General features: G+C 45.7%; 2 protein-coding genes across 2 annotated transcripts in view; both read right to left on the bottom strand.

Moving 5' to 3' along the window:
* NCOA6 (nuclear receptor coactivator 6) overlaps window positions 1-280 on the bottom strand; it is a 37,590-nt gene extending 37,310 nt beyond the window's left edge. The window contains exon 1 of the mRNA XM_081915920.1: window positions 79-280. The gene's annotated coding sequence lies outside the window, so the exon portion shown is untranslated. The remainder of the gene's footprint in view (window positions 1-78) is intronic.
* A 14,617-nt stretch (window positions 281-14,897) lies between these two features.
* Window positions 14,898-26,009, bottom strand: part of GGT7 (gamma-glutamyltransferase 7) — a 37,088-nt gene continuing 25,976 nt past the window's right edge. Inside the window, exons 10-15 of the mRNA XM_081917427.1 lie at window positions 22,847-22,935; window positions 21,799-21,948; window positions 20,003-20,120; window positions 19,065-19,202; window positions 17,509-17,608; window positions 14,898-15,965 (exon numbers count right to left, since the gene is read on the bottom strand). Coding sequence (XP_081773553.1) covers window positions 15,802-15,965; window positions 17,509-17,608; window positions 19,065-19,202; window positions 20,003-20,120; window positions 21,799-21,948; window positions 22,847-22,935 — 759 coding nt within the window. The 3' untranslated portion in view covers window positions 14,898-15,801. The remainder of the gene's footprint in view (window positions 15,966-17,508; window positions 17,609-19,064; window positions 19,203-20,002; window positions 20,121-21,798; window positions 21,949-22,846; window positions 22,936-26,009) is intronic.

Raw genomic sequence — 26,009 nt, 5'->3', positions numbered from 1 at the left:
CCCCCTCCGCCGGGAACCCACCCGCTCGTCCCCGTCTCGCACGCACCCACCACACGGAATCCGGTCGCGCGCGTTCACCTGGTGGCGCTGCTGCTCCCGCTTAACGCGCCCGCTCCCGGCCCCCGAAAGAAAGCAGCGGCTTCGGGCAACAACGCCGCCACGCTCCTTCCGCCGCCGCCGGTTGCCCTGGCGGGAAAGGAGAAGCGGGCGGGGTGGTGGGGGGCGGAGGCTGAGGGTGGGGAGAGGTCAGCGCGAGCCCGAACCTCCAGGACACCGACCCTCGAGCCCGGCCGCGGCTCCGCCTCCTCCTCTCCTCCTCAGGGAGGCCACGTGACGGCCCGGCTGCGCGCGCGTCGCCTTGGACCGGGAGCGCGCCTCCGGTTTGGGCGGCGGCGGCGGGAGCGCGCTGTTCTATTTTTTTTCCTCCCGCCTTCTCCTTTCCCTCACCGAGGGAGATTGGGGGGGGGAGGGGTTCGCGCGCGGCCGTAGTATCTTCTCTCGAGCGGCTCGGTTAACTTTACAAATCTCGGCGGCTCGGAAAAACAGCACAGAAATGGACTTGTTTCTCCTCTCGCGCGCTCTTAAAGCCAACTTCCTTGCTTGCCGCCTCAGAGAGCTAGGAAGCCTCCGTGTAAAAAACGAGGTTCCTCAAAAAAGAAAGATGCTGAGGAGAGCTTTATCCATCTCCGCTTGCCTCAGTTATGCTACAGTCCTGATTCTCTTCAGGGGATCCATGGCTCAGTCCTCTCGGAGCTGTTGTCTTTCAGGATCCCCCATCCTTGATTCATCCAATCTAACCCACATTAATCCTAGAGGGAAATTTTGTCACAGGCTATTAAACCGCTTTCTCAGTGGCAGTAGTCCAATACATACTTACATGTGTTGCTGTTGTGTATGCAGCACCATCATGCATACCCTCCTATATTTCTCCCATGAAAATAGAGATGTCCTATTCCACTATTATTATTATTATTATTATTATTATTATTATTATTATTATTATTATTACTATTATTACTACTACTACTACTATGGTTGACTTCCAATATATATAGAAATCATAATAAAACATTTAGCTTTAAAAAACTTCCCTATACACGGCTGCCTTCAGATGTTTTCTAAAAGTAGGATTACTTATCTCCTTGACTCGGGGGCTCGCATGACTCCATACTTTCCAGCATTTCTCCAATGAAACAGGGACATTCTAAGGAAAAGCAGGACGTTCCAGGATCAAATCAGAAACCAGGATGGCTTCTGTAAATCTGGGACCGTCCCTGGAAAACAGGGACACTTAGAGGGTCTACATCATAGGCTCCATGCGTTGTTTATGGGCATCAAGCATTATAGAGTAACAACAATTTTGCCCTGTCATAAGGCATTTGCTGTTTATATAGTTGCTTGAAATAGAGGAGGCAACAGAAAAAGTAGAGGAAGTGGGTGCAAATGGGGAGAATGTGTGCAATCAGTACTTGGGTACTGCGGAAATCACACCAGCAAACATGCATAAACATGCACAAGGTGAGACAGGATCCTTTTTTCTTATCCTTTCATAAAATCCCCATCTCAGCAGCCTTTTCCATTCTCATAATCATAGCATAAGGAAACATGAGCCTCTATACAACATTTCCTGTATAAGCCATCATTTGCTTCCTTCCAACCGGCCGCTATTGGAACCAGTATCCTGAACTGGACCAACCTTGGCTGATCCAGTCATGAGCCAGTGTAGTGTAGTGGTTAAAGTGTTGGACTAGGACCTGGTCTCTGCTCAGGCATGAAACGCGCTAGGTGACTTCAGTCCAGTCTTTCAGCCTAACCTACCTCACAGGGTTGTGGTGAGGATAAAATGTAATTATTGGGTTACTATAATATGTAATATGGGCTACTGTAATAGAGGGTCAGAGCCAAAAGGTACCCACCCCCAGTATCTAGTTCCCAGTGTAGATGATCTACCAGGGGAACTGAAGCCATTTCCAGTTCCAGCCAAGTTGTGGATTTTAAATCAAATGTGAGCCACCTAGTCTACGGCCATACTACCCTGAACACGCCCAATCTCATCTGAACTGTGAGCCACGTAGTAGATTTTTCAGATCAAAAAACAGGCTATGAATATACAAAATAAATATTTAAACAATGGTTCACACCTTGACATGCATAGGCCTCAACCCGCTTGTTTCTATGCTACATAATATCCTTGGGTGGGTGGTGATTTGGAAAACTTTGAAATAAAAAAGGGAATCAGTCTTGATATTGACTCTGCTCTTGGTGGTGATAAGCAGGCCTCATTACCTCACATGCTAAAGTGGTGACCGCAACCCAAGTGATTTACTAGTATTAGCCTTGCTCCTGTTCTTATGTGCCAAATGACTGGGACTGGAGTGGCAAAGCTGCAAAACTTGAATCAGAACTACAGTATCTTGAATGGTGCAGTTCAAGACCTGCCCTCATGTTCAGCACCTACAGCATAGAAATAAGGTACAGTGGTACCTTGGGTTAAGTACTTAATTTGTTCTGTAGGTCTGTTGTTAGCCTGAAACTGTTCTTAACCTGAAGCACCACTTTAGCTAATGGGGCCTCCTGCTGCTGCCGCTGCGCCACCGCTATACGATTTCTGTTCTCATCCTGAAGCAAAATTCTTAACCCAAGGTAATATTTATGGATTAGCGGAGTCTGTAACCTGAAGCATATGTAACCCGAGGTACCACTGTATTTGGAATGTATTCTGTTGCATCCCATTACAGAGATGACCTGTTTTCAGTCTTTTCAGACCCAGAATGCACTTTCAACCCAAACATGCTTTTGGGGACCTATCTCTTAATCTTTTACCATATATTTACATGGTGGTAGTGCTCCTGTTGTGACCCACTTTGGATCAGGCCATGACCCACTAGTGGGTCCTGACCCACTGGCTGATCACCAATTTCCTAGATCCACAAGCACAAGGATTCCAGCTTGTGCAATGGATCTTACTCTTCCTCTCCTTTCCCCACATGCCCCACACACCCTCCCCCAATCAAGTCTAAATGGTTGAGGGAACCCTTAGAACATATTTAGTCTTTAAAATTATCACACACACGTAATGCCAATGAATTATAGTAGCTTAATCATGTGAGCAATGGGTTTCAAAACTATAGCTGTAGTAAGAGAAAAGCTAAAGAGGATGCAATACCATTGAGCGTATAATACAAAAAGAAAAGTGTTTTTATTTCTGCCTTTTTGTTATTGGTGGGAAAATGCATGAACATATTTCTTGTCTGTACAACCAAAGTCACAGTTGTGATAACAATGCATTTTGTGTTACTTGTTTCAAAATAAAAATGATGCTATACAGTAAACATGTCAACTTTACAATTTGTATTCATGAACTCTGTTTTTCAAAGTATACATTGTGTTTTTTAAAAAATCCCTCTTCTTGCAATTTACCTTCTGCTAAAATTAAACTTTAAGCATTTTGGTTCCCAGCAGCAAAGTAAGTTTAGGTGGTGCTTCAGACATTTTGCTCAGTGCCTAGAAGATAGGTGGGGGAGTCCACTGAGTATTTTGCTCTTTACAATCCATATGTTGATCAATCTAACACATCACACTACAATTTGCTTAGAAAGACACTAAAACAATATGCAGTCAGTCACAGATTAGAAAAGGAGAGGCCAATTCTTTAGTGCCCTCCTGCAGTAGGTGATCTAGAAAGGGATCCCTATTGCTGGAACAGAGCTACAGTAGAGTGACTGCACACAACTGAGGACCAGTGTCTGAAAGGATAACATTCACTATTTTATATCTTATATATGATATCACATCCTTCCCCCCACTGATTAACTTAAATAACTGTCATATCCCAGTGCTACAGCAAACACACCATAATGAATTCAGTTTTGAATCCTTCTTTCACCCTTAAGCAGGCACTGAGCGAATCATTAAATACTCCCTCTTCACTTGGGAAAGTTGTGGTCTTATAGATGTCACTGAACTTACATTTCCCATCATTCCTGTCCATTGGCCAACTTAGTTGAGACTGATGGAAAGTGGAGCAGAACATCTGGAGGGTCACTTGTTTTGCACCCTTGTTCTAACTACTCCAATTTACAGTGCAGTCCTATGCATGCTTACTCAGAAGTAAGCTCCCATTAAATCCAGTGCCCCTTACTGCCAGGCAAATGTATATAAGGAACAAGCATTGACCAAAAATTCAGAAGAACCCCAATCTGATACTTAAGAAAACTGTCCAGTTACATCCAAAGCACTTTGGAGGTGGCCTGATTCAGTTTGGCTCCAAATCTCGGTTTCGAAAGAGCTTAAGACAAGCCCTGAATCTGTCCAAAGTATTCCACTTCACTTCAAGATATAGGATTCATCTAAATCATCTGCACACCCCTAGCTTGTATAGGGTTGCAGCTCTGTGAGCTCATCTTGACTTGGGGTTACGAACCCACAGGTGCACAAGTACCAAGTGAGGCTTTCCTCAGCACCCACAGCTTTCTCTCCCACCCCCCGCATCATCACCTTTCTCTTGTAGGAAAAGAAGGCTGTCTTCAAACCTAATTTGGGTGCAGGGGTGATGACAGCATTTGGAGGTGCCACAGCTACAAGAGAAGGCTCCTTTCAAGTCTAATTCAAGGAAGGAAACTGATTGTCACAGCTGGGAAGGGGACAGTTAACATGGGGAACCATACTTGGCCAGAAAGCTGGATCAGATTGTGCCACATTTGACAGGTGGGCAGAGATACCAACCTGATGTCATAGGATGTCAGGTAGATCCAACCCCAGCAGAAAACAGCTCAGCTTACATTTGGTACCAAATTTAGTGCCAAATGCAAACTGTGCTTGCTAAGAAACAATTGAAATGCATTCTAAGGCTATGATTGCTCCTTTGCAAGCACAGCTCACCCCACTTTCTGAACCTTTGTAGTGGGTATGGTAAACCTCTGTGTGAGTGTAAGTGTGTGTGTCAGTGTGTACATGTGCACTCTGTGTGCAGTATGTTGCCTCCTCAGAGCAAAAATATGGATATATCCCTTCATTTCATCTTATCTTCCCTCACTGCAGAAATCCACACAAGTGTTAACACATATATGTGGAAATAGCTCTAAGGGATCCATTGTAAAACTTCTAATAATCTTCTATGGCTTTGTATTCATGGACAAGTTTCTAATTTTTCTCTTCTTAAGGTAAAGGTAAAGGTACCCCTGCCCGTACGGGCCAGTCTTGACAGACTCTGGGGTTGTGCGCCCATCTCACTTAAGAGGCCAGGGGCCAGCGCTGTCCGGAGACACTTCCGGGTCACATGGCCAGTGTGACATCGCTGCTCTGGTGAGCCAGAGCTGCACACGGAAACGCCGTTTACCTTCCCGCTGGTAAGCGGTCCCTATTTATCTACTTGCACCCGGAAGTGCTTTCGAACTGCTAGGTTGGCAGGCGCTGGGACCGAGCAGCGGGAGCGCACCCCGCAGCAGGGATTCGAACCGCCGACCTTTCGATCAGCAAGTCCTAGGCGCTGAGGCTTTAACCCACAGCGCCACCTGTGTCCCTTTCTCTTCTTAGCCCCCCTAAAATCCACTTCTGTTCCCATGAGGAAGAACAAATATGCCAGTTGCTCATTCCAGTTTAATAAGAGATTTAACAAAATGTCTTGTCAATTAGGACAGGCAAGTGTATATCAGGGATCTCTAAAAATCTGTACAAAATCAGTTTCTGTGTACTCTATGCACTAAGATGCACTGAACCTTGCTCTCCTGATATTGGAGGCTCGGCCCTCAGTTTTGCCCTCACCAGACAGCTGTTCCCAAATGGAGCCCTACCCTTTCCCTGAAGAAAAGTGAACGACACTCAGGGACAGTAGCCGAGTGAAAACTCCATTATCTATGTCCAAGACTGAGTATCACTCTGTACAGCCCCACTGCTTCATCTCAATCACTCTATCCTAGCACCTGAAGAGGACCCCAAAATAGCAGACCTGCCCTCCCCACCAGGGAAGAAGGGGTGAGGAAAGATCTACATCAGGAACAAGAGGAGGGGGGAGACTGACATTGGGATCTGCTGCCTCTGTGAACCCTGCAGCCTCACTTTGCCTCATTCATGGACTGGACCTGGACTTTGAAACATAAGGCAGACTGTAAGCATATGTTGGTACATGCAGCCAGTGGCGTAGCGTGGGGGTGCCACAGGGGCTGTTGCCCCATGCACAAAATTCTTAGGGTGCAAAATTTCTGCTCCTCTCTCGCCTGAGGCCTTGAAACTGCTGAATTGCAGTGCCCTCATGGTGTTTAAGGTGGTCTGGAAGGAATCCCCTCGTTTTATTATTTCCTCTTCTTGCACCCTCTTGTGGAAGCAGGTCACTGCTTCTCCCCAACCCCTCCTCTCCCCGCACCCTCCAGTCACCCCTCTGCACTATGGCTACAAAAGGCCGCATGCGCTTTTGCCGGAGAAGCACCACAACTCCTGAACTTCACTTGGGGTATGCGTTTATGTGTTCTGGGGTTTTTCCCTCTTTCTGAGGAGGGGGCACAATACTTGCCTTGCCCCGGAAGCTGGCAACCCACACTACACCACTGCTTGCAGCTTGGTTGATGTTGTCATACAAACATTCAAAAATCTCACGTAGGCCATTTAGCAACTTACAACAGAACAAGTGAATGAGCCCTTAACTAGTGAATGATTGTAAACCACATTGAGGTCATCAAAGGACAGTTAACATTCAAGCATAAAGCATGAGCAGTGATGGCTTCTGCAGTGTGTTTGTTCATTTATACCTCCAGCATTAGGAAGGGTCATTCTTCATATTAAGTTGGTTTTCTGTCATGTAAATGTGCACATGAACAAGACAGTATTCATTCAATTCCAGTTCATGGGATATAAGATCTGGAGCACCAGCACAGCTATTAGCAGATATACATACAGAATATGTACAGTAGCCATAGGTACAATAATATGATGGGGGAAAGCAATAAAAGTTATGCACTGATTTAATGTTAAATCAGTATAGGGGAGATATTTTTGTGGGTGTGCATTTAATACGTCAAGTGCTGTGAAATTACATTTTGTTAGGGAGGGAAGTTGTTGAAAAGTTAATGGAAGGATTCTGTACGCTGATATAATTTTTATTTATTAATGGAGCCAAAAGCAGAGTTTTTTCTGTGATTTATATGGTGTAGAACTGAATGCTTTCCATTCAGAAGAGGCCTTCATGCAATCAGTGAATACATGGCGGTGGGTGGGATCATTTATTCCGTTCACTCCAACAATGTGCACATTTTTTAGTTGAAGCTGTACCTGCAGCTGTACACACATTGGCTCTGTCAGCACACTCAGGGATCCAGGTTCCCACATCGGGCAGATAGAACCCACACCAATTCAGCTCCCGACATGTAGGGCTCCCTGTGCATACCTTCCACTGAACATGTGGAAGCTTAGGGCAGAATGTGCTGCTGTGGCATGCACCCTGCCTCCATGCTTTCACTGTTTGTCTATTTCACATCAAGAGAGTTGTTCTGATGTACCCACTATCATCTACACAGAGAACTGAAATATTTGTACATATCTCAAAGTGCTCCCGATGTGAGGTCCTCTTGATTGATTTCTGACATAATAAACTGAGTGTGTCAGCACCCGTGTCTAGAAATAATCTGAAACACTTGCCCATGTCTGTTTGTGTATTTTAATAAGCAGCAGTTGTTCTTCTGCTTCACAAATCAGACTAAGACAGACTGATTTGGAGGATGTGTAAAAGTAACTTTGGGTACATCCTCCTTGACATCAACGGAATCACTTGGGTAGGAGACTTTCAGTGTTATGCATAAACTACATTTCTATTGATGGTGTACCTTTTTATTGCCTAGAACTTTGTTTTTGTCCTGGATTCTATCGCATTTCAGTGAAACACTTTCTTTGTATCTCTTTAGCACTTTGTAGGCAATGTTGTTGGCAATTCAGATGAACAGAGTAAACTTTGCAAGAGCTGAGCAGCTGGGTCATATCTGTTTACAAAAAAACTCCACTTCGAATTTATGAAGGGAAGTGAGATAAACTTGGCAAGAAGTCAGCTATAATTCAATTAAGATTAGAATTTACAATATTTTTCCTGCCCCATTAGTATTTACAGCCAAGCCTCAAAATGCATTAATATAAACTGTCTTAATATTTTTGTTCTTAGTTTACATTTGAGAATGAAAATGGGGTGTGTGTGAGAGAGAGTAATATGCAATGTCTTGATCTAGTTTTATTATCTGTATTTTCAGCATAGATTAAGAAAGAAACGAATACACTGGGCCAAGGTAGAGAGAGTGAATATGAATGCATATGAGCCTAAATCTTCTTCTCCTCACCCCCATGTTTTGCCAGTTGTTTTTCAAAGTTAATGATTTGAAAATTACAGTTAACATAACATTTAGGTGAGAAAGGATAATAATAATCATTTATTATTTATACCCCGCCCATCTGGCTGGGCCTCCCCAGCCACTCTGGGCGGCTTCCATAGAAACCAAAAATACAGTAAAATATCACACGTTAAAAACTTCCCTGAACAGGGCTGCCTTAAGATGTCTTCTGAATGTCAGGTAGTTGTTTATCGCTTTGACATCTGCTGGAAGGGCGTTCCACAGGGCGGGCACCACTACCGAGAAGGCCCTCTGCCTGGCTCCCTGTAGCTTTGCTTCTCGCAGTGAGGGAACCGCCAGAAGGCCCTCGGCACTGGACCTCAGCGTCCGGGCAGAACGATGGGGGTGGATGAGGTCGTTTAGGGCTTTAAAGGTCAGCACCAACACTTTGAAAGGATGGCCTTATTGTTTATTTTGATTATGTTGGGCCTTGCTTTATGATTGGATTGCCCTGGCTTTGCCCAAGAAATGCAACAATAAGCTGAAATGGAACTGCAGCACTATGGAAAGCCAATATTTCAGTTAAATTATTCAGTAGAAGATTACACTGGATCTGCCTGAGTTCTTTCTGCATTAAAATTTGCAATGTTATTACGCTGGTAGGGTGTGATGGGACGATGAGCTGCTTGTGCGTAAAATGCAAGTCCCTCAGAGTTTGATCAGGTTTTCAAACCTCTGCCTGTGACGGAGCCCCTCCAGCATGGCTGCGTCAATCACTAGTAGAATCCGAAAGTGGCTGCTTTCGGAATCGTTTCCAACATAAAAGCTCTTTAACGGAAACACGTCGTCTGGCCTCTCGGCGTGACAGTTTCCGGCGAGGTGTGGGTGTCCCTATAGGAGGTCCTGAGACCTCCCCACTGTTTTCGCTGGAAGCGTCTCTGAGCCATCCCTCCGACTCACTTTCCCTTGGAGTTCTTGCTCGCCCTCTACTGGTTCCCTCTTCCGCTGCTACTCCTCTCTCAACCTCAGTGAGCCTTTGCGCCCCCGGCGCTTTAGATGGCAGTTCCCTGACATCCACCTCCCCTCCAGGGCCCCCTTCACCCCCTCCCGTCTCCTCCCCTACTGGCGGTGAGGAGGTAAAACCCCTGAAAGAACCTCCTTCGTCTTCCGACGTCACGAACACTTCCCCCCACTTGTTGCTGTTCCTACTCTCTCGGTAATCTTCGTCATCGGAGTCCACTCCCTCTTCCAACTCCGACTCCGCGAACCCTTCCATTTCCTCTTCCTCATCGGTGGTGCCGAAATACTCCCTCCTAAACCTTGCTATCGGCTGAGGTTTCCTCGGGAACCTTTGGTGGAACGTTTCTGTTAAAACCTCGTCATTGACTTCCTCTGCATTCACCCAGGTGTTTTCTGACTCCGGTTCCCCTTCCCACGCCACCAAATACTCCACCTGATTTCCCTTCCACCTGGAATCGAGGATTTCCGCTACATGGTTGCGGCGTTCCCTCTCTTCCAAGGCTGGTCCCCTGACGTACTCCCCTTCACGTCCCCCCCTGTATGGTGACAGTAACGACCTGTGGAACACTGGGTGCAATTTCATGTGGTTGGGTAATCGGAGTTTGAAAGCTACCGGGTTGACCTGCTGAATGACCTCAAAGGGTCCCAATCTTCTGGGCCTCAATTTCTTACAACCCCCTTTGAACGGCAACCCTTGGGTTGACAACCACACTTGATCCCCCACCCTTATGGTTTCACCTTCCCTTCTGTTCTTGTCTGCCTGCTTCTTATATTGTGCCTTAGCCCTTTCTAAGTTGAGCTGGAGCTGATGATGGATCGCTTCCATCTCTTCTACAAAATGTTCAGCCGCTGGGACGCTCCATCTCTCCCCTCCTTCCCCTGGAAATGCCCTGGGGTGACACCCGTAATTTGCCAAAAAGGGACTCATCCCTGTGGACACATTCTCCGCATTATTGTAGGCAAATTCTGCCAACGCCAACTTTTCGACCCAATCGTTCTCTCTGTCATTGACATAACACCTCAGATATTGTTGAAGAATGCCATTTGCTCTTTCCGCCTGCCCGTTGGTTTCAGGGTGCCGGGCAGTTGAAAAATTGACTTCCACGTGCAGCAAGCTCATGAGCTTCCTCCAGAACCTGGAAGTAAATTGTTTGCCGCGATCTGAGATCACCCTCAAGGGAGCCCCGTGCAACCTAAAGATGTGTTCTACAAACAACTTCGCTGTTTCTTCCGCTGTGACTGCATGTGAGCATGCTACAAAGTGGCACATCTTAGTTAACAGGTCTACTACTACCATGATGGCTGTTTTCCCCTTGGACTTTGGCAGATCCGTCATAAAATCTATTGATATCGCTTCCCAAGGCCGTTCTGGTGTGGGTAATGGTTCTAATAACCCTGCCGGCGCCCTTCTTTCCCCTTTGGCTCGCTGACATTGGTCACACCCTCTTACATACTCCCTTACATCTTCCCTCACCTTAGGCCACCAAAATTCCCTGGTAACCAACCACATGGTCTTGTGTTGTCCAAAATGTCCCGCCGTGGGGCTATCATGCAACTGCTTGAGTACTCTCCCCCTCAATTCACCTTCGGGTATATACAGTGCCCCTTTGTAATACAATGCCCCATTTCTTTCCTCAAAACCTCCGGGGCTCTCGCCCTCCCCCCTGAGACCTCTGAGCTTATCCTGGGCATATTCATCATTTTCCGTTTCCTCTACCAGTTCTCGTTGCCCCACCAGCGCCGCCCCACACACCCAGCGGTCCTCAGGGATGACATGTCTCTCTTCGATCACCCCCTCCCCTTCCCAATACTCTGGTTTGCGTGAGAGCGCGTCCGCCCTGACGTTTTCTGGGCCTGGCACATAACAAATTTCAAAGTTGAATTTGGAGAATTCCTGTGCCCATCTCACTTGTCGTTGGTTGAGCACTCGAGCTGTTCTCCAATACTCTAAATTCTTGTGGTCAGTGCACACTTGCACCTTGTGTTGTGCCCCAATTAATAAATGTCTCCACCTCCGGAATGCTTCGTGAATGGCAAGTAGTTCCCTGTCATACACCGTGTAATTCCTCTCGGATTTATTCAGCTTCCGCGAGAAGAAGGCACACGGTCTCCACTCCGACGCACTCCTCCCCGGTTGAAGAAGGACCGCCCCTACCGCCCGGTCGGATGCATCGGTTTCCACTCTCATGGGTTTTCGTAAATCCACATGCAGAAGTTGTTCTTCCGAGGCGAAAGCCCTTTTCAGTTCTTCAAAGGCTCGATCCGCCTCTACCGTCCAAACAAATTTCTTCTTGCTGCTGAGGCAGTCGGTGATGGGCGCCGTCAAGTGGGCAAAGTTCTTGATGAACTTCCGATAAAAGTTCCCAAACCCCAAGAATCTTTGCACGTCCTTCTTGGTCTTCGGTGTCTTCCATTCCAGTACCGCTTGGACCTTGCCTGGATCCATGGCCAATCCCTTGTCTGACAAGCGGTACCCCAGGAATTCCACCTCCTTGGTATGAAACTGGCACTTCTCCAGTTTCACCCACAGCTGGTTGGCTTGCAGCCTGCCCAACACTTCTCGAACGTCCCTCACATGCTGTTCCTCATCTTCCGAATACACCAACACGTCGTCTAAAAAGGCCACACAATTCTTGTAGAGCAAAGGTCCCAGAACGTGGTTTATAAAAGCTTGAAAACACGCGGAGCCCCCTTGTAGACCGAAGGGCATAACGAGGTATTCAAAGGCTCCCAAAGGGGTAAACATGGTGGTCTTCCATTCATCTCCCTTCCTTATGCGTATCAGATTGTACGCCCCCCGCAGGTCCAGCTTTGTAAAAATCTTTCCCTTCCTTACTCTGGTCAAAATGTCATCAATTCGGGGCATAGGGAAAGCCAGGGGCTCCGACACTGCATTGAGGGCCCTAAAGTCACACACCAGTCTCGGTTTGTCTGTGTTCTTTTTGTCCACAAAAAACACTGGGCTGCCCCCCACCGCTCGGGACTCTCTGATGAAACCTCGCTTCAGGTTTTTGTCAATGAACTCCCTCAGCTCCTGCATCTCCCTGTCTGACATGGCGTACAGCTTGCCTACTGGGAGTTGGGCCCCAGGGAGTAGGTTGATTTGACAGTCAAAGGGTCTATGCGGTGGCAGTTTGTCTGCTTCCCTTTCGCTGAATACGTTGCTCAGATCTGCGTATTGCGGGGGCACCTTCCCTTTGTCCATTACTTCCATCCCGGCTAGGGTGACTCTGTCTCCTCCCGAAACCTTCCCCTCCTTGCAGTGTTCTAGGCAATGCGCTGACCCAAAGGAGACCACCCTCTGATGCCAGCCCACTAGCGGATCGTGTAGCGCCAGCCAGCTCATCCCCAAAATGATGGGCGCTCCTCCCAAGATGGCCACATTAAACGCTATCTGTTCGGTGTGCCTTGCCACCCTCATTATCATCGGGACAGTCTGTTGGCTAACTTCTCCCCCCAACAGCTCTCTGCCGTCAATCGTAGTCACCTGCAAGGGGTTACTTAAAGGGATGGTCTGTATCTGGTGCTCAGCTGCAAACTCCTTACTCATGAAATTACAGGAGCTGCCTGAATCCAAAAGCGCCTTGATCTTTAGTGGGTGTCCGTTTGGCAGTTCTAGTAACACCTCTATCACTAAAGCGGGTCTGGGAGGTTCCGGCATGGGCACTTTCACTGCTCTTTGGCCTGGCTGCTGTGCCCCGACGGTGGCAGCCAGGCGTTGGCTTTTACTTGCTCCTTGCCTTCCTCTTCTTTTCCCCCAACAGCTCCTGCCATCCCTTGCCATTCCTTTCTTTGTGGGCAGACTCTGGCAAAGTGCCCTGGCTGTTGGCAGAGATAACATCTCTTGGCGCTCCTTCCCTCCTTCTTCCGCCCTTCACTGGGATTTGAAACTGCGCGCGCCCGCGCTGTTCCAACTTCCATCGGCTCTGCCGGCGGGAAAGGTGGCTCTGGAATGTCTGGAATGCGGAACTCCCTCCAACGGTCTCCTTTCCCTTCCCGCTTTTCCAAAGCCCTCGCCTCCTGGCGCGCTCCTATGCACAGCGCAGATTTGGTTAACTGATCCATAGACTCCGCCCTGGGCCCCCGGGAAAGCTCATCTTTGACGGTTGAAGAAAGCCCCTCTTCGAAAAGCATTTGGATGGGCTCCGCCGATAGGTCCCACCCCAATTTATGAATCAGCATAGTAAACTCAGTCCAGTACTCACGGACAGATCTGCTTCCTTGCTGGCAAGCCATTAACTGCCTTCGCACCACCCCCTGCTCAATATCGCTGGAAAACATCAGGTCCATGGCACGAAAAAACTTCCTCGTGTCCTTTAGGATCTCATTATTCGCTGCCATCAGGGGTCTAACCCAATCCTTCGCCCCGGATTCGAGATGGCCAATCACAAAAGCCACTCGCGATTCCTCGTCGGGGAAGTCATCAAACTGCAAGTTTAGAGCGTATTGCATCTCTGTTCTAAAGGCATGATAGTTCCTGGGATCCCCCCCGAATTTCTGCACCAATCCTGGCACCTTTCTGGCGAGCGGGGTGGTTTTCTCCTTTCCCTTTTCTGCATCCTGAGCCCTCCTCTCCTCAAGCCTCGCCGTTTGCAGCGCCAACTGGATCTCCAACGCCCTGTACCTTTCTTCCAGGCTTGGACCCCCTCCAGCTGCTCCTGCTCCTCCGGTTCCGGCTGGGTTGCTCATGATGCTTCTCCCTGCACAAGCTGGCTTTCGGTGACTTTCGGATTGCTGTGATGGGACGATGAGCTGCTTGTGCGTAAAATGCAAGTCCCTCAGAGTTTGATCAGGTTTTCAAACCTCTGCCTGTGACGGAGCCCCTCCAGCATGGCTGCGTCAATCACTAGTAGAATCCGAAAGTGGCTGCTTTCGGAATCGTTTCCAACATAAAAGCTCTTTAACGGAAACACGTCGTCTGGCCTCTCGGCGTGACAGTTTCCGGCGAGGTGTGGGTGTCCCTATAGGAGGTCCTGAGACCTCCCCACTGTTTTCGCTGGAAGCGTCTCTGAGCCATCCCTCCGACTCACTTTCCCTTGGAGTTCTTGCTCGCCCTCTACTGGTTCCCTCTTCCGCTGCTACTCCTCTCTCAACCTCAGTGAGCCTTTGCGCCCCCGGCGCTTTAGATGGCAGTCCCCTGACATAGGGCTACTTTGGACAGTAGCACGAGAAAACTGAAGCTCAGCTTTCCCCCCAGTATAGATGTACATAGCATTATAATCCAGATCCAAAGTTGAACTACATAAATGTATTGTGTCAAAACACAACAGGGGGAACCTGCAACATGTTGAAATAACTGGCAAGATACCATAGCACTGATGCCACCAAGAGGACACCATTGGGGCAGAGAGGCAAAATCAGAATTATAAAATCTTTCATTAATATGTGCAGAGGAGCCAATATCCTATTAGAACATGTATGCTGGTACAAATCATTTGACTCACGGGGAACATCTGAGAATGCCCGGGGCTAACTTAACCCATTGTTCTTATTCTGTATTCATCTACTTGAGAAGGAATCATTCAGAGTTGACTAGTACAGTATCAGAAATAAATGCACTGAACACAGAAATATCTTTGCCTCATCTTCTCAGGTGAATACAAAGGTACCATTTCAAGAGCACTCAGACCAGTATGTGTGGCCCTAGCACACAGTGAAGCTGAAACATCCATGACAAATATACATATTGGGAGGTGAAATGCTGGATCAGCCACTGTTTAACCTTTTTTAAATGAGTCAGGCAGCCTATCCACTTTTTTTTAAAAAGCAGCCTGTACACACACACACACACACACTTATCTCTCTGTGTGTTTATCCTTGCCTTACAAGGGGGAAAACCTTATTTTAAACTGCAGAACTGTTCCAGAGATTGGAGGAGATGGAGTAATGATGTCACATATATTAGCCAATAGGCACCCGCCACAGATAAGATTTTTCTCATTAATCCCATTCAGACTCAAACCTGTGAAACTGCGATTCTTTCTTTGCCTTTTTAGAGAACTTGTCTCAAAACAGAAGTATGTGTATTTACAGAGGAAGGAACCTGCCACCACTGCTCTCAGAACAGCACATTTGTACACAGCCAGTGGTTTGCTTCCTGAATTGTTCCCAGTGCTTAGTTTAGAAATATCTCTCTGTGCATTAAATGGCTGGAATCAACCATTGACAGGGTGCTTCTGAAATTAAACCTATTCCCTGTGCTCATATTATAATAATGCCTGAGATTCTTTTAACTCAAGTTCATAATAACAAAACGAAACAACAAAAAACTAAGGTCTGTATTGTGCCTTTGTCAGCCTTCATTGCTGCATTGGTTTTAGCATAGAAGTGCAGAGGGGTCTATTCAGCAATGGAGAAACCAATAACAAACACTGTTTGTTCCGCCTCAGGGGGAATGATAAAGGGATTGTTTGGGAACATGCACAATGTGTTTTGGAAAAAGCCTTATTTCATGAAGAAACCCATCTGGGAGTTGCTATAATATTGTGGCTCCCGCTGCATCCTCACTTCTTGGGTCTTTCACACCAATTATGAAATTGTTGGTTCTTCTGGCTCCGTGAACGAGAGAAAGGACCTCGATTTTGCTCACCGGTTGACCCCTGCTTGTAAAGTACTTGATATCTTCTTCAGGAAACTCACCTGGTGGAGAATTTTAGAAAAGATTAGTTTTATTGAAAGGGTTGGCAGCAGTCCCGATCAAGGTGCTGATCCATGTGCCAACTGGTACACAAGGAAGGCAGATCCCTGGATCCACCCTTTCCCCCCCTATGCAGAGGAATCATATGCAGTCTTGTGTATGTAGAACATCTGTGTCAACATGTTCATATTTCCTACCTATAGGATCAAGGCACAAGTGCTTTAAAATAGTTGTAGGGCTTGGTGTATTAATAAGGGAAGGTACCTAAGCTAAATAATAGGAAAATGGCACAATAAATATGCATTTGACTCCCTTGACCATACAGTTAGGGGTGGTCAAACACCAGCCCATGATTCTGATCTGGCCTGTCAAGTTTTTGCAGGGGGAGGGGGCAGTCACAGCCCTATTTATCAGTTGCAATAGAAATGACTAATGAAGCACATTTTCTTTTTCACCTCCATTTAGCGCCCATGTGCCATGATGGGGAGGAAAATACCTTTCCTTATTCCTCTGTTGATTTTACCTGCCTTTCTGCTGTTGGAGAGCAGATCAAAGTGCTTTACAAACATGAAAGAGAGCTTGGATCTCCCCCAAATTTCTTGAGTCAATGCTCAAGAAAACATGGTAGCAGACTGAAGAGCTCTTTCCTGTTTCCAGGAGAAAGGCCATAGCTCAGCAGCAAAGCATTTGCTTTGCTTGCAGAGGGTCTGAGGCTCAATCCCTGGAATATCCAAGTAGGGCTGGGAGAGTCTTTTGCCTGAAATCCTGGAGAGCCGCTATCAGTCAGTTCCAAGTTAGATGGACCAATGGCCTGACTCTGCATAAGGCAGATTCCTAGGTTCGTTCTGCCCACACTGAGAAGAGGAAAAGTGGCTAATATTGCAGGTAACATAAGCAAAAGTGCAGAAGCATTGCTTCCACTTCACCAAAGCACTGGCATACAGTTTCCTTTTCAGCTTCTGCAATGTAAAGGTAAAGGTACCCCTGCCCGTACGGACCAGTCGTGTCCGACTCTAGGGTTGTGCGCTCATCTCACTTAAGAGGCCGGGAGCCAGCGCTGTCCGCAGACACTTCCGGGTCACGTGGCCAGCGTGACGAAGCTGCTCTGGCGAGCCAGCACCAGCGCAGCACACGGAAACGCCGTTTACCTTCCCGCTATAAAGCGGTACCTATTTATCTACTTGCACTTAGGGGTGCTTTCAAACTGCTAGGTGGGCAGGAGCTGGGACCGAAAGATGGGAGCTCACCCCGCTGCGGGGATTCGAACCGCCGACCATACGATCGGCAAGTCCTAGGCACTGAGGTTTTACCCACAGCACCACCCGCGTCCCCAATGTAGTCTGCAATGTAGTCAGATACAAAAAGATTATCCCATCTTACTACAGCCATACGATGAGGTTCAACAAACCATGTCAAGATGAGGAAAAATTACAGAGTAATCTTAGATGTCTCGGGGGGAACCCTCACCCTGTTTCACTTGTGTCTGAAATCACAGAAGTGAAATAATAAAAGTCCAGACTTCAAAGATCAGTGATCCATACTTACTGTCAACTTCCAGGATATTAGACTGAAGTTGAGGATGAAGCCGGCCTAGCGAAAGACTCTCACTCAAGTTCTTGTTGAAGGTCAAAACGTTTACTAAAACCTGTTAAAAGAGCAGACGAAGCAGATGCTAAGGTTTTTGATGAATTGTTTGTGATGGAATCTTGAGTCTTGTTCAAATACTCAAAGTGAAGATGCAGGAACATGGCTGACACATCTGCCTTCCACCTGTTTGTGGGTATGTCTGCATAGTGGCTGTCAGGGAACTGCCATCGGCTCAGGGGCAAGAGGGGAAAAGGCGGATGGATTACAGAGAGCCCCCAAAGATCGTGGGAAGCAGCACTTCTTCAGTGGAGGAAGGAAGCTACCCCTCTAGTGGGGAGGAGATGCAGGGCTCAGAGAATGCAAGGCGGTGCCAGGACACCTTGCCTGAGCAAAGCGGGGAGGAGGGAGGTCCCCCTTTACCCAAGCCGTCCTTGCGCAGTAGGCTTCCGCGCAGAGAGGGGAGGCGCAGACGGGGGGTCAAGAAACTACTCTGCTGGGGAAGATTTAAGGGCTGCCCACTCTCAGATTCTGCCAGTGAATGACCAAGACATGGAATAGAGGCGCTCTGCATTGCAAAGGTTTTTTTTAGCACCAATAAGAAAGCTTTAGAACAGACTAGTGAGGCATCTTGCCTGATTGCTCTCAAGCAACCACCCGATATCCTTAACAGTGGCTTATGCTTCTGGACCTCTACCTATGTACGCATCAGTTATGTGATCTGTACACTAGAAGAAATAGGGTGTATGGATCACAATATTGGTTTCTGCACCAAATCATCTTTCAAGAACATAACAGCAGCCTGCTGGATCAGGCCAATGACCCATCTGGTCCAGCATCCTGTTTTCACAGGGGCCACCCATTCTGCAAACCTGTCGTCCAATGTCTGGGAGTCAGCTATCCTGAAGGGATGGCACTATAGTCATGATCACACACTCCACTTATGCATCCATTATGAACTTATTCCCTCTCCCCAAAAAAGATAAGTACTTCTATGCAGTCAAAGCCCTTAAGACCAGTGCTATTTTTCTAGAGAAGGAGGTGCCAGAATTCACCGCGAACACCTCCCTTGTTCTCTTATAATGGCAATGGCACCCATCTGAGAGGTGCCAGAACTGAGTTCCAGCAAATTCCAGCTGAAAAAAAGCCCTGCTTAAGACTAATATGGTGGTCACATGCTGACATTAGTGACAGTATTAAGTAGCACAGTTCGAACCACTTTTCACAGTTCAAAGCAAGTTTACGACTTCAGTAAAAGCTGGGCCCAAAAGAACTGTAGTGCCATCCCAAGGCATTTTACGGTCAGAAGCAGAATCAAGATGGCGCCTATACCACATGCAAACACACAGGTCAATGTTTTTTAAAAGTGTTTTTGCATCAACTCAGACATTTGTTCTTGCCTTCATCTATCCCCTCCCCCCCTGCCCCTGGCAGGGCTGGTCCTGGAGAACCAGTTATTTCTCTTGGTAAGAAAGGATATTATATTGCAAGCATCCATCAGTGCTCAGAAGACTGACCTGTGTTATGCTGCTCAAAGCTTTGTCGCCACCATTGGCTCCCAAACAAAGGTAAGTCCCACACATCCCTTCTGATGGCCGGACAACAGTGGGTAGCAAGAAAGACAGCGGCCTTTTCCCAGGCTGAATAAAGTTCCTCTGCAGGAAAAATAATTTTGCAAAGCACTGTTAAATATATCAGTAGGAGCCTTTCCCCCTCAAGCTTCTGTTTCCTTGAATTTCTGAGGCAATAAATACCATTACCCAATTACCAGATAGGCTCAAATCAGCTCAATTTCAGAAGCCTTTTTCAAAGAGCTGGGCAAGATAGCACTTTGAAATGGTATTTGGAAGACATCTTCAGAAACCTCTCTCAAAATGCTATTTTGCAAAGCACTTTGGAAGGGCCTTCTGAAGATCTGAATCAGCTGGCTGTTGGGTTTTCAGAAGCCCCTTTCAAAGAGCCATTTTGCACAGCTAAGAGGTTTTTACTTGCAGTACACCATGTTTTCAGTTGAGCCATATATGATGTCAGGTGTACAGCAAGTGGGAGTGGTTTGGTCAAGATGGCCTCAGGAGCCAAATGGGGAAGCGAAGAAGTCCTAATTAGACTCATGGGCCAGAGTTTCCCCACTCCAGCAACAGGGTATCTTTCACAGCACACACCCAGATAATATCACATCACATTTATCTAATGACATTCACTGCAAGAAAACCAAGGCTCTTTATGGAAAAATATTTATAGTAGACACACATTGGAAAGTCAAGTGGCTCTGAAAACAGGTTAAGAGCTAAACTTGCCAGCCCAGCTCTAAAACCATACATATCATGGCAAATAAATGACTTCTAAATCTTAATTATCTGATGGATACACACACTTCATCAATCATTGGTGCCATGCTCACATACACTTACTATTCATTTCACTATTCATGTCAGACAAATTTATAATTTATTACCAAGCCAGAAGATGAATGGCCTTCTGTTTCGTTCATCCAAGAAAAATCCAGCATCTGACTGTTTAGAAGGATTCCAGAAGAAGTCATTATTCCACTTCCAAACGGCCTGTTCAAGGAACTGGAAACGGACACACACAAAAGTTTGTGAGAATCCAAATCCACAAAGTGATTCACCTGCTGCCCCAGTACTTATGGTTCTCAGGCTCATTGTTCTTCCCAGTCCCCTGATACACCCTTGCTCATGTCTGAAAGACCTTAGGCAACAAAGAGTCCTGCGGCATCAGACCAGAGCTCAGACTAGTCTGGCATCTTTTTTCACCAGATGCCTATGGAAAATCCAGCAGTTGGGTATGAGGGCAGTAGCTCTCTCCTGCTGTTGCTTCCCAGCAACTGATATTTGATGTCATGTTGCCTCTGGAAATTCATCCATCATGACTGAGCCATTGACAAACTGATCATCCATCATTTTGTCTTATCCTCCTTTAAAGCCATCTATGGCTGCATTCACACTGCAGTTTATTCAATTTCCCCAACGCTTCCCTAGCTACTAATTTTCACATCATATCCAAATTTCACATGACATAAAAACCACTTTCTGAAATATAGTGGAATATAGTGCTAGTTTTGTGCACATTGTTATTTGCTTTTTAGATCAGAGCTCTCACTCCCAGGTGCCGAAGTTTACTAAAATCCACCTGATTATAAACCATTTGTTTAAAAAATCTTACTCCCTCTTTCTAAGGGAATGTCCACAGCAGCATTTCATTCCAAACAGGGAAGCTTAGCTCAATTATTTGTGCCAAAAGAGAAATGGACGTGCAAGATCTAAAAAACAAGTGGAGAAGGAGACAAAATGGTCGCCAACCCTAGAAAAACTATTGAAAAATAATAATGGAACAGACTGTGAACACATGCACCATACAAATCCATATTGGCAACAACCAGGGAAAGAGCCCTTAAAATGTGCATGGTTGGAACTTAGCACCTAGATGCCTAGCCTATATAAACTGAGCATTTCTCCCATGTATTGGAAAGGATGTACTACTACAGGGACATATCAGGACATGTAGTGGGGGTGTCCAAAAATAGAAAATTTATGGGGGGGGGGAGTATTTACAAAAATATATTGGATTACAAGGCAGACAGTCCTCATGACCCCAGGACTGGCTCTACTTAGCCTATATAGTCACAATATATTGCAAATTAGAAATGAAATAGTCATAACACATCTATTAACTGCTACAATATCAACTATGGCCAGGGCATGGAAATCATTAAAATCATTAACTAAGGACCAATGGTATAATGCAATTTGGCAAACAGCATTATTGGAAAAACTGACACAAAAAATTAAAGGTAGCAGGAGGGCAAAAGAAACAAGATAATTTTTATGCAGTCTAGTGTGACTTTATTGATTACACAAATAATGAGGCATGTGGTAGAACAGTACCCATAGTTTGCAGCACAGTCTGATGTGCATCAAGTATATATTTTGTTTTATTTTTCCCCCTCCCCTCACTCCCCCTTCCTGTAAATTATAATTGTTGTTGATACAAAATACCTTTTAAGTATGGTCACCAATCTAAGCAGTACATCATTTCATATCTGTAATAACTTTAATAGTTTTGGTATATACACTTTGACACAATTTTGTTAATATGTTCAGAAACATTTATCTGAGTGTTTGTTTTATTTTTCATTTTATGTAATTGTTGCATGTCACATGCTGTAATGTCAACAAAGATATATCTCAATGCAAGCATGTTAAACTGTGTTGCCCACCCCAAATGCTTTACCTTACAACTGCAACAATGTAGTCATCAGGTCCCATGACAAGGACCTGACTTGCAGAGGGTCCACTTTCCATGGAGAAATGTGGAATGCCATGATCAGAGGGGAACGACTGAGAGTCAATCTGTTGTCGCAGGAAATTTGCCTTGGATTTACTGCATTGACAGGGGGGGAGGGAAAAAATAAATTTTAAAATCATACTGTGATGGGGGAGCAGGGGATTAGAACTAGGGAAAAGAGGTATAAAAAATCTATCCCAAAAATTTATTTAACAACAAACCAATGAAACAGAAAAAGTATGTTTTATTCTGTTGTGCTTTTTGAATTTTAAATGTTGTGTTTTGTCCCATCCGCCTCCTTCACAACTGGTGATGCTGTCCGGAGCTAATGGAAACTGTAGTCCAAAACATCTGGCGAGTACCAGTCTGGGAAAGGATAGTATATAGCAACAACAACCTTATTCTCCCAAATATGAAAGAGGTAGGTAGCTAAAATGACACCACCACCCCATACAGAAGAAGGAGGCATCAGAAGTGTCAAAGGGACCTCAAAATTTTGCAGAAGTAGAAAAAAACTTTTTTTGGGGGGGAGAAATAACCCCAGTGGGTGTGAAACTCCCCCCAAAAATTGTCAGCAAGGTCAGTGGGCTCAGAATACTGGCTGGCAGTTAAGAAGAAAAACAGGGTGGGTGGGATGAAGCAACCTGGAAGATGACATGGCCAACTGGCTGGAATCAGGAACAAGGACCCTCCATATGGCAACATCTTGTGGGAAGCCCCACTTCTCTCTCAGGATGCAGAATTCCTCAGCTTCATCCCCCAGTCAATTACATCATATCACCTGAGTGCTAGTTTTCTGTATCTGTGAAGCCTCTGTTGCCAGGCAACATCAGCTCTCTTAAAGTCTGGCCACCCACAGCAGGTCAGACGGTCTCGGCCTACTCCCCATTGCCCAGAGGACAGAATGACCCAGAAGAAGTCGGGTGCCTCTAAACTAAATGACACAGAATATGTCAACATAAAAAATGATTGTTCATTATGAATCTAGACTTACCTCATCATGTCTTCTACGCTGTGAGAAATGGACACATCGTAGAAAGGGTCCCCCAAGCTGCTAGCTAGTGCCAAGACAACTTTTAGTGTCTACATTGAATGGAAAGGAAGACAAAAGGAGTCACGTTATGAAGTAGCCCACCTATTGCATCTCCATTGAAAGAATGGTGAGAGGTGTGTGCTCTCATGGCAAAATAGTGCCACTTCCTTTCTGTCTAAACTTATCGCTCTGTTCTCTCTATTATACAGTAACGAGTCAGGCTACATGAGACATTAGCTACACTTTGGATCCCATGACTGGGATTCTTCTGTTCCAGATCATATCCAGCATGGCTTCTGTTAGTTTCGAAAAGAAAGGGGATGTGATTTGTGTGCTCACATGAACAACATACATTTAAAGTACATGGCTCCCCTCCCCATACTTTATGGTTTTAGCATCTTAGGAATTGTAGTTCTTGGAGGGTAAACTGCTATTCACCAGATTCTTTGAAGGAAGCCAAGTGCTATATATATATATTCCAAATTACTACAAATCTAACCAAACTACTTTAATTTAATACAATTTCTTAAAATCGGGTTTCCCGCTCCTGTTGCAAACATATGTCAATCATTTCCTCCCATAGCTGCATCATTTCTTATTTAGTGTCCAGTGTTCATCCTTCACTTGCCATTAAACCATTCTTCCAGCTGACTGCCTTTTCCTCCTTACAAACAGTGCCTCTGTTACAACTTATAAATAAAAAATCCAGTTCACATGTGTAGTCCTTCATATACATTTTTGCTCCGGACCTGGTGTCTGGAGTTCGTTACTGTCTTCCATTGTTCAGTTCTTTGCAGTGCTTATCTGGAAGGTACAAGATCACATTCCATTCCTTCCGCTGTTTACAGACTAGCATAGGAGCCGCTGCCATAAATAACTAACAGGGTGCACTTCCGGCTTCTGCCATTAAAATTCCCCTCTGGAGTTCTTTCTTGGCACACAGTTAAAAGCAATATTTTTTCTCAAATTCAGCCTCTTTTCCACATCTGTTTGGGTGCTGCTCATTCTCCCACCCCACCCCCTCCATTCCTCCAACAACACTCCAGTCCAGATAGTCATAGATAAAATCCATTCAGCTTTGATCAAGGGGGGCACAGCAAAACCATATTAAATTCTTTATTGAGCATAAATCAAAAGCCTCCTCCCTCTTTTTTGAAGACAGAGTAACAAAGCAGGGGAGGAGAAGAAAATAAAGTACAATTTGAAAACCATAAGAAAGCACAAAGCATCTTGTCCTCCCCTTTCCTTTCCCAGCTGTTGTAGGGATTCCCAAGCTTCAGAAAAGCATTAACATGCCTTCAGAAAGCCAGGCCCAGTCCTTTCGGCAGCTGATTGATTGCAGGCCATTAGCATATGTTGGTCCAGGAGTGCCTCTTAATTAAAGCCAATAGTCCTGATGAAGGAGGAACCATCCACAAATCGTGCCAGTATGGAGGCTTGCCCATGGCAGGAACACACTCCCAGGTCACTCCCACTCTGCCTTTGAAGTTGACAGACATGCGATTGTGTGGCACTGAGGGATGCAGTGAACTCCCTAGACCCCACTGGGGAGCATTGCGAGGATTTATGCCTCATACCAGTAAATCCTCTTTTCCCCCTGCCTGAACTTCCTTGCAGCCCCCAGAGGACTACGAAGAACAACCGCCATTGATCATGGGCATAGCCGGAAACTGTAAGCCAAGTGCTTTTGATGTGCATTTAAATTTGCTTTAAATGTATGGTGTGGGTGTGATTTTTTGGGGGGTGACTTAATCTTTGCCACAAACCCCTACCCTTAATACTGAAGCTGCTGTTTTCTGCTATTTGTTAAACATAGCAGCTGGGGAGGGTGTGTGCCACATTTTCAACAGACATAGTCATATGGAGAAAATGTTTTTTTTTCTAAAAAGCCTCTCATCCCTTATGGATCAGAGCCACAGCACCCAGAAGATCACAGCCACAGAGATAAGAAAAGAGTCGTTCCATTGTCGGGAGAAGTCACTTCCTGGTTTGCACAGAGAAGCCATTTTCAATGTAGCCAGCAATGGAAGTGCACGGCTATATTGAGGTAGCACTGGGTGTTGACATTTTGGCACCCCTAATAATTTTGCACCTAGGGCAAGTGTCCCTGTGGCCCCTGCCACACTGCATCACTGGTTGCAGCAAAAGCAAAGGGAGTCTTGTGGCAACTTAAAAGCAGATAGATTTGTTGTGGCATAAGCATAGGCCATATGTTAAGGTATTAATTAGTGTATAGCAGGCATAGGCAAACCCGCCCCTCCAGATGTTTTGGGACTACAACTCCCATCATCCCTGACCACTGGTCCTGTTAGCTAGGGATGATGGGAGTTGTAGTCCCCAAACATCTGGAGGGCCAAGTTTGCCTATGCCTGGTGTATAGTGAAAAACATGGAAAGCAATGGGCCCAAATGTCCATGAAATGCAAGAAGACCCATCTGTGACAGTTCTATGCAAAGCTTAAATATAGCACCTGTTCACAACAGCAGTAATAGTTTACAGTTTTGCTATCCTAATTTGATGCCTGTTTTATGTAGTAGAAGAAACCACTGCCTCAAATAAGGACTGCACCAACAGAATCAAACTTACTGCTAAATTCTAGTTCCGCAGTTTTTAAGTTCCTTTGTTGAAAAATTGTCTGTTACTAGTTTCTAAAGTCTGCAATTCCTTGGTCAGATTTGGTTCCCTTTATTCTTTTAAAAAAAATGGTTGCTGAGCTGCATGTAATACTTATCTATATCCACTTTATATAAAAACTGGTACCCCTTTGAAAAGGTGTCACATTCAGAGGCCACTGAACCTGATCACTGTTGTCTGTAATAATGTTTTATGCTACTGGCCAAATTTCCCATGATATGCAAGATGCATGGTTAAAAGATACACCACAAGGAGGTGCTTTCAGCTAATACATGTCAACTATTTGCTATGTTTGCCTTGAGGAAGAGAGATACCAAAAAAATAGCAAACAGCTAGTTCATATTCTTTTCTCTTCCAAAAATCTTGAATCAGCTGACTGAAGACTATAATGTCTTCATGCAAAGACCACTAGTTTAATTATTTTCTTTTAACAACAGTGCATTAGAATGCAGCAAGCTTCTGGTATTTTTATGTTACTAAATCCATTCAT

The sequence above is a fragment of the Podarcis melisellensis genome (assembly GCF_964234715.1).
Source record: "Podarcis melisellensis genome assembly, chromosome: 6".
Classification (NCBI taxonomy): Eukaryota; Metazoa; Chordata; class Lepidosauria; order Squamata; family Lacertidae; genus Podarcis; species Podarcis melisellensis.
Note: the sequence above shows the minus strand (reverse complement) of the source record. Positions and strands in the feature narration are given on the sequence as shown.